At 45.7% G+C, this 14,404-nt stretch overlaps 1 protein-coding gene across 1 annotated transcript in view; it reads left to right on the top strand.

Annotated features, from left to right (window-relative positions):
• The window catches only part of LOC136843655 (transmembrane protein 181), a 393,597-nt gene that overhangs the window by 140,060 nt on the left and 239,133 nt on the right, over nucleotides 1-14,404 (top strand). Inside the window, exon 5 of the mRNA XM_067112206.1 lies at nucleotides 604-757. Within this exon, the coding sequence (XP_066968307.1) occupies nucleotides 604-757 (154 nt within the window). The remainder of the gene's footprint in view (nucleotides 1-603; nucleotides 758-14,404) is intronic.

The following is a 14,404-nucleotide window of genomic DNA, read 5'->3' as shown; positions in this document are numbered from 1 at the left end:
ATCAGCCAAGCAATGTTCTTTTATATTTTGAACTCTGACATGCCTGTCAGTGCCAAGATATCTTCATGTATCCAAATAATGAATTTTGATATAGAAATTTATATTATTCGACTTCAGCTTGATTTCGACCTCTGAAAATTGTGTTCTGTACTTGGACTGTACATTGAAATACTGTCATGAAAAGTATTCTTATTTTATATAGGAATTATGCCATAGGTCTTCTAGATTACTTCAAGCTTCATGAGTAGTGTGTGATCCAGGGTACTTGTTTTGAATTGCATAGGGGAGGTTTGTTATCAGGGGCCTTAAAAGGCTAAAATAAGGTCTTAAAATGCTAAAATAATCTTCTAAGGTGAGAAACAGAAATAATAAGTAGTAATCTGCTACTTTTGTGGTCTATTTTTTTTTAATTACCCATTCATGTGTAGATCATAGCTGAAAGTTAGTTAACTTTTACATTTCAAAGCACATCAAGGAATTTCTAGATTTATTTATATCAATAATTGTATCAAATTTACATACAGTATTTCCAAGTGTGTTGTTGCTGTCCTGCACCATTCTCATACTACATTCCACTCCACATACCATCTTCTCTTTTCACAGAACTCGCTCTTTAGAGTGTGACCAGACGGAGTGTGGCGAGGTGACTGTTATGCACTTAGGTTATCTCCGGTATACTCATTATATTATCACTGTAAATTTCTATGGTCTTGGTGATATTCAGCAGTGGTATAACGTCAAAGATGTTATCTTTTATGTGAGTTTTTTCATGCATTTTGTTTTTAATAGCCGTATAGTTTTGGCTTTAATATTCTAGTTTTTATATTGTATTCATTCATTCTTCAGTATAAATTCAGATTTATACACTAGCAAGAAATACTGCTTTTTTTTTTTATATTATAACTACCGTTTGTCCTCAAAGGAGTTACACTCTCATGGTCCCCCCAGGCCTCCATAAGACAGACCAACCAATTACAAAGAATTCTCTTATAGTTGGTCTCAGCCAGAATTGTGCTTGTTGGCACTGATAAAATATAAATGATTCAGGACAGGAGGGCTTTATCTCCTTTCCTACAATGAATTCAGGACAGGAGGGCTTTATCTCCTGTCCTACAATGAATTCAGGACAGGAGGGCTTTATCTCCTGTCCTACAATGAATTCAGGACAGGAGGGATTTATCTCCTGTCCTACAATGACTACCTTTAGGCTCTACATCTTACTCACACAGATGTGGCAACAGCCTGTTCTGGCCAACTTCATTACACTCTGGTCTGTCCAAGAGTTCACTAGCCCCAGGTAGTGCTCTGGAAATCGTGTTTGACTATGCTTTTTTTCCACCCTCATATCATGAGTCAAGCTAAGTACTTAGCTTTAAGACCCAGTGAAAAGTTTTAGTTTCTTATAATTTTAACGGGCAGGATTATATTTATTTAAACTGGAAGCCAGTAAGCCTCTTGCTAGGCTATGCTGTAATTGCTGTGCTGCTTTTTCTTGTTTAACAGGTGAGAATTAGTATTTAGGCAATAGTATTAGTCAATTTTGTTATTGAAACTTATTATATAATACCCTTTTTAACATAGATAAATAATTTAAAATTACCTAAAGGGTAAATCAGGTTAACCTAACTTCTTCTGTATGGAATTAGTCGTGATCGTAGTTCCCAGTCATGCTTGACTTACGAGCTTTGGTGTTTACTGAGGGCCAGTATTTCCTTTGTAGTAGTGTATAATTAAACTAAATGGTTTTGTGACATTGACATATCGACAGTTCTCCAGTTATCCTTAATAGTATTGGGGTTCTTTCCAGTGTTAAAGGAATACATTCATGCAGACCTACTTCCAACGTGTATTGCTCTGCCAGTAGTGGAATTTGTTGTGACATTGTATGTTTTCTAAGGGAATACTAAAGTACTTTTTCGTAATGTTGAGCTTTGCCAAACATTTTAAAATCTTAAAGATACTGATTTCATATATTTTTGGTATGATAATTCCAATAAATATTGATTTTTTTATGTACCAACTAACGTAGCCTTTTATCACTACTGGGCTACATAACCTTTGCCTGGTGCTTGGGAATAGACCAGGTAATCATAGGTTGTGAAATGTTGTAGAAATATAAAATATGGATATCCGTTTAGTTGTGCCTTAATTGAGTTGAGAAGCATTTGTAAGTACTGTAAATCCTTTAAAGCAATGTTATTTTAGTAATTGTGAATTAATATTTTAATACATTACTACTATTTTATGTCTAGGATGTTAAGATGATGTTACTTGAGCAGAGATCACTCCGGCTGCCTCCTATAGGTAGGTACCAGGATCACTCTGTGATGGGGAAGGCACTGTGTTAATGAGACACGAGTGCCAAGGAGAGCTTGTGGTTCTTAGTAGGCTAATTGGATCTCCTCTGTCCCTTCTTCTTCTTCTTCTTCGGGTTCCTCCAAGGTCTATCCAGGACAGCCCTAAGAGGTGATGAGGGCACCAACCTTGGGGAAAGGCCAGAAGGGCTGTTGGGAGCAAAGTCAGGGGTAACCCTAGAGGCTATGGGAAGGCTCCCTACTTTGGCTGCTGCGACAATTGGAGCAAGGGCAGTCACATCTTTGGCATCCCGGCGGGCCAGTTCTGGTCAACCAGAGAAGGTGTAGCAGTAAGGTCCACCAAAGGTTCGTCCTCTGAGGATGGAGGTGATGAGGAAGAAGGATCGTCGGGTGATGGAGGCTCACAAGTAGCGATGACCAACTCAGTAAAATTGAGTGGATCCTCCGAAGGGGGATCCGTGATGTGATCTGGCAGTAGTACTGGTGCCAAGTTAGAGCCAGGCACAGTGTTGAAGGCTAGCAAGGGCTCAACGTCCAAGATGGATGGAGAGTAGCACTGCTCCAGGCTCTAGTGGCACTGGCAGGAATTTGTGGTCAGGTGTGCCTGATGAGGGACCTGGGGGTGCAAAACCCTTCAGTGTGCCTGAGTTGGGGCTGAGATAGAGATTCCTGTCCCAGGTGGAGGTCAGAGCCTCTTGAAATAGTTCTTATTGTGGTATCCACTGTGCATTGCTTGCTAAGGCACCCAGACCAATTTGTGGAGTGCCCTTTCAGCTTGCATATCTTACAGTGGTATTAGGTTTTTGCTGCTTCCTTTTGCCGTGAGGGAGGAAGTCTTTGGTGGCCGTCGTTTCATGAGGAGGGAGGACTTGCCCTGGATTTGCACGGAGAGTGCCCCTCTGATGACCACTTCAGTGGGCAGAATATGATTCTTCTGATGGCATGCCCTTCAAGGTGGCTGTGCTCTTGTCTGGTGATGCTGCAGTTAATGCCTCCTTTGTGGAGGTAGCTAGGCACTGGAGGGGAGTTGAGGGAGAACTTCTCCAGAGGAGGTCTCTCTCCAACAGAAATTCCACTCCGTGCCCAATTTCCCTCTCCATGCCAGTGCGGTGAGGTTGCATGCTTCAAGGTGTCGTGAACTGGAGCTCGACTGTTGGAATGGATTTGGTATGGTTCTCTACCCAAGTCATCATCCACCTAATCTTCTCATCTACAGTGGTACTGGCTGGCTTTCTGGCCTGGACAATCAGACAGATATTGACGCAAAGTCTACCGTAACTGGCAGATCCACTGGCAGGCTAGAGCCATCAAGGGGTGCCACTGAGATGGACTGGGTTCCCACCCTCTCGGGGTGAGGAATATCAGGCAGCCAGGTCAGGGTGGGCATGGCACTGATTAGGTTGACGTGCTTGATAGAGGTGACATGCTTTGGGCAGGCAGGATATCCAGCACTGTAGTGTCCAGTAGTGCCAGTTCTCTTGCAGGGGCCCTTTGGATGGGCTTGTTTACCTATGGTGACTGTTGGGGGGAGACGTTGGCTTGGAGGTGGATGGAGAGGAGTTCTGGGTTTTGTTGGGAAGGTGCTACTTGTTAGCTCCCTTTTTAAAGTGGCACTTGGCTTTGGAGTGTCCCACTTTCTTGCAGTAGTTGCACACTGGCCTGGGAGGGAGTCCGTTCTTCAGGCGAGCTGGCCCTGAGAGGTATCCGGGTGGCACTATGCGTCGGTTAGACATGTTATATGGGTTATAGGTCTCCCAATCTTCACCCATATGACAGGCCTCCATGAGTGTTTTGGGCTGCCTGTCATTGAGGTGTACGGCGAGGGGGCCAGGAGCACACGGGGAGAAATCCTCCAGCATGGTCCTGTTAAACAGGTTCTCGAACTCTTGCACAACATGGACTCGAGCCAGCGCGAACCAGCTCGGGTCTTGTGATAGGCCCATTCAGCCCAAGACTGATCGATTTCTTTGGGGAGGCCTCTAAACTGCTATCTCCTTTTCTCCAGGGTGATCTCTTAGGCCTGCATTATCACCCTACGAATGTCCTCCATGTCTTCCTTCTGACCCTTCTCCAGCAAGCGGAGGGCAGCCTTGGCTTTGCCTTCCATATGCTTGGAAAGCAGTAAGGCCCTCTCCATCTAGGTGGTGTAGTTGTCAAAGAGTGTTTCTACTTCCTCCAACCACACATCTGGCTTGTCCTCCATCCAGTTGGGCATCAAAGAATTGATGCTGGATATTAGAGTATTCACTGCAGCAGGTGTGGGGTTCAGGGTTTGTTGATTGGCTAGAGCTTCAGCACTTTCTTTTTGAGCCTTCTCCAGCTCGAGCTCCTTTTTTCTGAGTGCTAGTTTGTACTGCCATTCTTCTTCTCTCTCCTTCCCCTCTCGCTCTTCTTTTGCTTCTTCACATTGTAATTTCTGTGCTCTTCTTCTCACCTCCTTTGTTCTTCTCTCTCTCTCTCTCTCTCTGTCTCTCTCTTTCTTTTCCCTTTGTGCTTTGACTTCTTTGTACCTTGTTTGCTCTTCTCTCTCTTGCTTCTCCCTCTGGGATAAGTCATCCAGCTGTTCTTTCACCCATTTGGTGAGCTCCCTTCCTGTGAGACCTGTCTCCTTCCCCAGATTCATGAAGGTTTGGTAACGTTATGTCGCCATGGTTATGGTAGGTCAGAACGTACAGTAAACCCCCTGTATTCGCGGTCTGACTATTTGCGGACTCACATATTTGCCAATTTCTCTGTGGAATGTATCTACCCATTTTTCGTAGAAAATTAGCCCGTTCATAGTATTTTTCACTGAGAAACATTCACTAATTATTGTATTTCATATAATTTTCATGACTAAATGCACTTTTTGTGATAAAACTATTAAAATACTCAGGAATAGGCATTTCTGAGCTTCAGACCTGTGTCAGCCGGTGAAATGTCCCTTGAGCACACATTTCTAGGTATAAATATTGCTAAATATACCAGGAAAGAAAGCCAGCAGGAATGCTGGTTACTACCCTCAGAGCAATCACCTATTATGTAACAGGTAATCGGTATAGAGTAGGGTGATGAATTTGTCCACTACCACAGGACCTAACTCTGTAGAATGTCCCAATGTCACAACCAGATGCAGAAGAGCGTTCCAGCGGCAACTCACCCGGCTGTACCCTGGCGACCTGGCGCCACCTAGCTACATTCCTTTTAGCATGCGTTTCTGTTATCACGCTTTTGCTTGTGCTCTGTGTTTTCTTAATTTGGGAATATCATGTCTTCTGTCACTGAAATCACCGCCACTAAGTTAAGTACTCCTCTCCCTAGCGGTGTTTTAGTTTGTATCGAGCTGTATGTTGGCCCTTAATTTAATAATTATTGGGTCAAATGCCGGGCGTTCCTTTCGCCCAGCCCGCCATGATGACCTAAGCGATGCGCCTCTGAACCAGTTCAGTAGAGGTTTCGCTGGGTCATTTACATGTTTTGTCTTACAATTGACGTTACCCCTTCCAGGAAGTTCATTTTGGGAATTTTATCTACACTGAGCAGGCCAGTGTGCTGGTATTAATACTGGTGTTAGTATCAATTCTTTGGGAGGAGCGCCCTCCACGGTTTTTATCTTTAACCCCTTCATAAAAATTTTTGGCTTTAAACGAGTAGATTTTGTTCCCCAGGCTGGTGCTGTCTTACAGTTGGTTTTTCTGAATTGTGATACAATGGATGTCATGGATATTTATGGATTAATTTTAACTTTAGCTTGGCGTCAGGAGTGGCCATTTGGTTGCCCACTTCTGTTAAGCTTTTGCTTTCGTAGAACATACCCTAGCACAAAAGCGTTTATTATTTTATAATTTTGACTTGTTTATGTATTGATGTATTGTTGTTGTTAAATTTTAGCAGTATATTTTGTGTTTTTGTGGTACTAGCCTGATCCTCTTGTCTTAATCGATTGGGTTAGGCTCATTAGGGTAACTTTTGCTCATTGACTCTGCTCCCTTCTCTCCCGACTTTGTCTAAAAGCAGGTGATGGAAGGAGTGTGGGCGGTGAAGGAGCGCCAAATTCGTTGTTCCATCCGCTGTTCTGTATGTTTTGGGTATGCTTGGATTCTCTATTAATCCTCTCCCCTCCCCTAATGAAGGGAGAAAAGTGATTCGCAATGCATGGCCACCATGCCCACCTACATGTCGGTCTTGGTTGGCCTTCTGAACAAAAATTCTCTCCCTTCACGGTTCCCCCTGCACTCCCCTTCTCCACTCTCTCCCTTTTTCCCTTTATGAGCTTCGTCTTCCAGGAAAGATAGGAGGACAGGTTGCAGTAATCAATGTGCTTAGCCTAACCTCTGTTCGTAACTTCTGGCAGTGTCTTCTTCCCCTGTGTGAGAGGCTCAGTACATTCAACACCAGTAAGAGAGTTGGGGTCAATCTAGTGGTTTCCCCACTCAGTCAACCTTAGTATCGTGACACAGCCATGTCAAGTACTCCCACCTTTCCCTGTATAGCAGGTGATGTGTTATACCTCCCGTGTGTGGAGCGTCATCCTCTCGGTCTGTCACTCTCTAGTGGGGGGACTAGACGGGTCTCCAGTCGGAGGTTATCCAATCTCCTGGTATCCGTTTTAACGTCACACACCTCGCTAGTGTTGTTTGTTCGCTTGCTCATTGGTTGCTGAACTCCGGGGACACTTTCAGGCCTACAACCCTTAGCTGACTCCGGCCGATGCCCCGCTACCGCTAGCCTTTTCCCCCGGTGGTCTTTGGTTTAAAGTAGGTTGGCTTTACTCACTTTGTTCTCCTATGGACATACGAGAACTGCTCTAATAGTGAACCACTCCGCCTTACATAGTAACCAGTGGCGAAATTAGCGGGTTTCGAGTCTCAGTACTGGAATGACATGTCCAGCATTAAAAACTGCTATTCCATGTATTTAACCAGCTATTCCATGTATTTAACCGGCACCTATGGCAATTATATTTAATTCTAAGTGTGCATGACTTTAGGTTAAGGTATATATATCCCCATTCACGCCGGATTATATCCGGCACTTAACTACTCTGTCATGTTGCATGATTTTAGGTTACAGGTATATATTATTTCCGTCGGTTTAACTCGGCGTTCATAACTTATTTGCCATGAATAATATATTTGTTTTGCTTCACCGAACCATCCGCAGGGACTAATCTGCTAATTGCATGACCTGTTATCTGCTCCGAGCATAAGGCCCTATCTCCGGTTTACTCCGGCGTGCCTTCAATTAGCATACTCATATACAGTTTATCCATACGGACGGTACGCTGCCAGGAGTCCGGTGCACCGCAGTGCTGCACCAACCCTGCGGCCATGTTGTCTGCCGCTCCCACTCTGGCTGCAGTCAGGTGGGAGACTTGATCGTTGGCACCCGGATGGATGCGGGAAGTGTGCTACGCTGTTTGAGCAGTTCCAGGACGAAAGGCGGTAACCTAAAAAGTTCTGACCTTTAGTTTACCTGGTTCCTTGACTTATTTGATAGTTTATAAGGTTTTTGTTATATCCCTTATATATATTTAAGTCCTTGGTGTGCAATTACTAATCCTTGCTATTTTCAGGCCAATCAAGCTTCTAACGCTTCATTGGCCACCCTTAGGAGTTGGGCTGGCTTTGGGAGGAATCCCGTCGGAGCCATATGTTCTGTCGGAGGCCATCTGTAACCTCCTCCCCGCGCCCAGTTTGCTGTGGCTGTCCCAGCAAAGTGGCAGCCTTGATCAACATATCCGGGAAGCCACGCAGCCCTCCCAGGATGTCATAGCAGCGAAGTGTCAGCAGTAAGTGGCGGCCATTAACTTGGACCTGAGCCATGAATGTGGAACCGACCAGGAGGTAGGTAGGGGAGGTAAGAGGCAGGGGAGGCGGACTCCTTTTAATTCCCCTTCATCCTCTGTATCTTCTTTTCAGGGTTTCCAGAAGTTCTTCCTACCTTGGGGATAGCTTGACATCGACCATCCCAAGATAAAAAAGTCACTGAAAGGTAAGGGATATAAGTCCTCTTCCTCCCGCAAGGCAACTCCCTTTCCCGGGGAAGCCACGGGCTTCTAGGCCCGGCGGCCTCCAAGTTATAGTGACACTCCCTCTGTAAAGGGGTCGAGAGCAAGGGCAGCTTAAACCAGCCCCTCGTCAACGTGCTTCCACTTTCAAGACTAAGTAAACATGCTGTTGGATACAATCAACAAGCAGATGGACGAGAGGTGGAAGACAGTATTGGAAAAAGCTGCAGAGCCAGGAGACCAAGATCTCCGGGCTCGTGAGCTCGTAGGTCAGCTCAAGTCCTTCACCATTCGGACGCCCGCCTCTTCCTCCTTCGATAAGGGGAACCCTTGGCGCTTGGCTCTTCATGCTCCCCAGCATGAGGGATACATTAACCATTGAGGCCTGGGACACGCAGACTTCAGGAGTTGGAGTTCTTCTCCAGATCTGCTTCCCCCTACCCAGGCTTTGCTAGATTGACAGAGGAAGCTTGGGTGAGAACAGACAAGGTCCCTAAGGAGACAGTCATCTTTCCTAGGGATCAGGCTCAATCAGCTCTGCTTTGCACCCCTTGGAGTGGGAAGCAGAAAACACAAAGTTGACCCCCTTCAGCGGAAATTTTACGATGTTTTCTTTGGGGGATAGGATCGCACTCCCTACATGTCGAAAGTGGCTCAGGCAACTCTTCAGGCATGCATGGAGGGTAAGTCGATGCCGCAGCTCCGGGAGACCGATCCCACCTCTTTGGTCCTCCCCGTGACTCACTTCTGGAACAAGTTCCGTCCACCTGTAACCCAGGGCAAGCTGAACCCAGACTGTGCGCTCCACTCTCTTCAGTGAGCAGCTTCCCAAAATTCGGAGGCCCTCCTGAAGCCGGGAGTTCGATGCTAGGTGTCGGCTGAGCCGTGCAATGAACTCCTTGTGCATGGCAGAGGCGACAGCTGTGCTGTATTCAGATGAACCTTTTTCCAGGTCTTACCTAAATCTCTGCTGGCGGGATTCCAAGCAGACCTGTTTGACTTTACAGTGGCAAGAACAAACTGTCGCAGAAACATATTTTTATGGGCGCCACTATTAGCACGCCTAATAAACTGATGAAAAGCTCGATTTGGGGGCTAATTTATTCACGAGGACGAGGTGAACAATGTCCTGAAAGCAACCAGGGCCAACCAGAGCCTCGCTCCCGGTGGGTATTCCGCCAAACGTAAAATCTCAGAGTCCTCCGGTTCCCATGGCAGGTGGGGAAAAGGTATAAGCAGTTTAGGAGGCCACAAACCCCAACCGTAGTTCAGGCTGTATCAGTCTCACCGGTCGGTCAGCCTTCACCTCAAAGGCCCAACCCCAACAGTTTGTGCCTAGTGCAGCCGGCAATAGCATTCCCTGCCTCCCCACCTTGTGACGTCTCCGGCGCACAACCCATCCTGAAAGCCATGGTTCCTTTCGTGGCTTCAATAAAAATGCAAGGAAGCAGAGCAAGGGCTGCCTTCAGAGGCAAGGCTGCTTGTGGTCCTCTCCGGGAAGAGGCGGCCGGGCAGAGGAAGTAAACCTTCCTTCCCAATGAGAAGATTCAGGTAGGCGGGAGGCTTTACCTGTTTCGAATCAGTGGACTTCAGCCCGTGGCCCACAGTAAAGTCTCCAAGGGACTGGGATGGAGTTGGGTCAAGGACCCCACCACCTCAGGTCAGGTTCCACAACCCCTTCTGAAGCCCTGGGACTTCAAGGAACTACCCAAAAAACGGGCCATAAAGAAAGTGAGGGCACCTGAAATTCGAGGCAGACTGTTCAGCGTCCCAAAAAGGCTCTGCTTCAACAAAGAGTAATCTTGGATCTGTCTCGCCTCAACTCTTTACATACAATGCGACAAATTTCGCATGCTTACAATCTCTCAGGTACGGACTCCTACTTCTCGTGGAGCCGTCACCACGCCTATAGATCTTTCAGACGATACTATCACGTCGATTAAGTAGAAACTTCTCTCCTACCTAGGATTCAGGCTGGGAAGGCAAGCTTATGCATTCAGAGTCATGCCATTGGGCTCAAACATAGCGCCGAATATTCACCAAGCTGGCAGAGACAGTAGTACAGCAGTGATGGGTCCCGGGGATCATGCTAGCCGCATACCTAGAGGACTGGATAATCTGGGCATCCACCGTCGGGGAATGCCGGAGAGCTACAGCCATAGTGATCGAGTTTCTGGAGTCCCTAGGCTTGTAGATAAACAGGGAGAAATCCCGTGCTAACCCGAGGCTCGGTTTCAGTGGCTAGGTATCCAGTGGGACCTAGACTCACACAGACTGTCTCTTCCGCCAGCCAAAAGGAGAGAGATAGCCAAGGCTACCAGGCAGTTCCTCAAGTGCAGGAAAGCTTCTCGCAGGACTCAGGAGAGGATCCTGGGTTCTCTTCAGTTCGCATCTGTCACAGATCTGCTGCGAAGGCAAAAATGAAAGACATAAACAGAGTGTGGCGGAGACGAGCCAATATCAAACTCAGGGACAAGGTGTCTCTGGTCCCTCCAGTTTTGAGAAAAGACTCGCCATGGTCAACAGTCAAGGGTCTGTCAAAATCGTGCCCTTCAATTTCCTCCTCCATCACTAGTAATTCACACAGACACTTCATTAAGCGGCTGGGGAGGATATTCTCAAGACAAAAGTACAAGGAACATGGTCACAAATGTTCTGCCAGTTCCATATCAACATCCTGGAAGCAATGGCAGTGTTTCTGACTCTGAAAAGGCTTCGCCTCCCAAACAGATCCATATCAGGCTGGTTTTGACAGTGCAGTGGTGGGTACACTGTATAAACAGGGGAGGCTCCAAGTCAGTCGTATCAATCCAAGTGTTGATAGCCATCTTCTCTCTGGCGGAAAAGCACAGTGGCACCTATCAGCCACTCATCTTGCAGGGGTCTGAATGTCATTGCGGACTCTCTGTTCAGGTCAACTCCGCTGGAGTCGGAGGGTCTCTGGACAGAGCCTGCTCGTTTGGATTTGCCTTCAGGTTCCAGGTCTCCCAGGTAGACTTGTTTGCCACGGAGAACAACCACAAACTTCCTTGTTATGTGGCCCCAACCTGACCCTCAAGCTCCACGCCACAGATGCAATGACATTAGACTGGAACAAGTGGCAGAGGATTTACCTGTTCTCCGGTAAACCTGCTGCTGAAAGTGCTGCACAAACTCAGGTCTTTCAAGGGGCAGGCTCTGAAGCTCCTAATTGGCCGAAGAGCAGCTGGTACCCTCTTCTGCTGGAGCTGAAATTCAAGTGTCATCTGTTACCCAGACCCAAACTGACACAAGTAGTACAAACGCTGACTGTGTCAGCTTCCCAAGAATTCTGAATGCCCTGGCTTTGTGGACTTTATGAAATTCGCCGCCAGAGATGGGCGGATATAGACCCAGTTAACACTGTTCTTGGAATCAGATAAAAGAGAATCTACTCTCAGGCAGTACGATTCAGCAGTTAAAAACTGGCTTTCCTTAAACATTCTGAAGCTCAGGTTATGACCGCATGAATTTGGCACCTCTTTCTTTAGGTCATTGTTTGAAAAACGTCTAGCTGCAGCTACAATACCACAGCTAAGTCAGCCTTGAAGAAAGTGTTTTGCATGGCTTTCAACATTGACCCTAACAGACTCATACTTTTCATCAATCCCAAAGGCATGTGCTCGTCTGAGACCAGCAACCCGTCCTCATACGGTTTCTGGTTTTTCTAACGATGTTTTGAAGCTAGCATCAAACTGATAATGATAACTGTTCATATTTGAGTCTGTTAAGGAAGACGTTGTTCCTAATTAGCTTAGCTTCAGGTGCCAGGATATCGGAACTGTCCGCTCTCTCTAGAGGTGTTAATCATGTAGATTTCCTCCCGTCAGGAGAAGTTCTTCTTTCCCAGACCAAAGTTTCAGCAAAGAATGAAGACCCTCAGGATATGTGGTCTCCCTTTGGAAGGTTGTTCCTCTTCCACAGGATCCATCCTTGTGCCCAGTCACTACACTGAGGGCTTACTTAAGGAGAACTTCTCAGGTTTTGTCTGGTCCTCTTTTATCAGGGAAAAGGTGGGACACTTTCCTTAAAAAGCTATCAGACAACAGATTTTATATTTCATTAAACAAGCTAACTCCAGATTCAGTACCGAAGGTACATGATATCCCGGGGCAGTGGCAACCTGCACAAACTATTTCTACAATATGAATTTTGATGACCTAAAAGTATACGGGTTGAAATCTCCATCAGTGTTTAAGCGCCACTATCTTAAATCACTGGAAGCTCTGGTTCTTTTACAGTGGCTGCAGGGGAGTATTATCCCTCCTCCTAGTTGTCTTTTCCCATTCCTCCCCGCCTGCCTGCCTCATTTGCTTTCCCTGCCATCTTTCTCCTGGCCACGCATGCTTCCTGGCCCTAGTTTATGGTATATATAATTGTACCTGTTTTATGTGTTAGATTTAAGTGGATTTGTAAATTTTTCTTTGTTAGTCTTAAGTTTGAGTACTGTTAATTGTCTATGTTTTATGGTTACCTTTAAGTTTTGATACTATCTGTTCAGAACCTTTGTTTTGTCCACAAAGATTCTTAGTCTTAAGTTTAATGTTTAATTATATTTCTACTGCTGAGATAATTAAATTAGGTTTAAGTAACGGTGCCTTTATTTATCTCTACCTTTTATTTGTCACTTATAATCTTCACCTTGCTTGGTATGATTCTCTGATAGCATTTCGCCGACACAGGTCCGCTCAGAAAAGGGATTTTGACAAAGGAAAAATCTATTTGAGGGAGGACCTGTGTACACCGGTGACCCTCCCAGGTTATTCAATTTCCTAGTAGGCATACCAAGCTGCTATGTGGGTGCAACTGGAATGAGGGTAGGTGGCGCCAGGTCGCCAGGTACAGGCCGGGTGAGTTGCCGCTTGAATGGCCTCTTCTCGTACTCAGGTTGTGACATTGACATTCTACAGAGTTAGGTCCTGTGGTAGTGGACAAATTCACTCACCCTACCTCTATACCCCACACCTGTTACATAATAGGTGATCACTCTGAGGGTAGTAACCCCAGCATTCTACTGGCTTTCCCTGGTATATTTAGCAATATTTATACCTAGAAATGTGTGGTCAAGGGACATTTCACCGTGACACAGGTCCTCCCTCAGAAATAGATTTTTCCTTTGTCAAAATCCCTTTTTTAGTGTTTTTTTTTTTGTGTTTAAACTATCAAAATAGGCAGTTCTAAGTGTTTTTAGATGGGTTTTAAGTATTCGTGTATTTTAGCTATTCGCTGGGGGCTGAGGTACACATCTTCCGCGAATACGGGGGGTTTACTTTATAAGGGAATCGGTTTGGGAAGTGGAAGGATTTGGGGAAGTGCCCCTTAAATTGGTGACACTTCAATGGAATGGCACCTTTTCAGTAAGGTGTAACTGTGGCTGAGTGTGTTGTGCAGAGGTCACACTAATGGAGCAGTCTTTGGTTAGCAAAACCTTATAGGAAGACATGCTATTGTTGGCACTCTGTATCTCAAGGTACAGGTGCAGGGTGTGCAGTTACACAGGACTCTTTATTGGTGGCACTAGGGTCCTGGTGTATTCCGAGGAACGACACTAACGTGCAGTACAACTAATTGTACTAAAGGAAATGGCACTCTGCTCAAAGCAAAGTGCAAGCAATAAGTAAGAGGACAAGAAAAGGTAAGATGCTTAAGGTCAATTACACATTGACAGTGCCCCAGATTAGTGGCACTGTGAAAGGGGAATCCCTCTGGTGGCACTCGAGGGTGACCAGGTTTTTAATTACTAGTGAGTGTTGCTTTCTTTTGTGCAGAGGGAGGAAGTCTTTGTGTGTGCACTTGATGTCTGGTTGATTGCTTACAGTATACGTAAGTTTTGGAAAATGACCCACTCATGTGGACAGTTTTAATTGCCCCTTGCCCCCACAACTATTCTGTGGGACAGAGGTGTTCCTTTATTTTGGTCCGTTCTTTTCTTTTAAGAAACAGTGTGAGTACTGCTCAGCTGCCTAAAGCGCTTAATATAAAATGAGTGAAAATGGTTACAAGTACTGTGACACGAGTGCGTATCCAGATTACCATACTACGTGTGAATGAGTAAAGGGGAAAGCAAAATTATAATATGCAA

The sequence above is a fragment of the Macrobrachium rosenbergii genome, chromosome 12 (assembly GCF_040412425.1).
Source record: "Macrobrachium rosenbergii isolate ZJJX-2024 chromosome 12, ASM4041242v1, whole genome shotgun sequence".
NCBI lineage: Eukaryota > Metazoa > Arthropoda > Malacostraca > Decapoda > Palaemonidae > Macrobrachium > Macrobrachium rosenbergii.
This window is presented reverse-complemented; position numbering and strand designations above follow the sequence as displayed.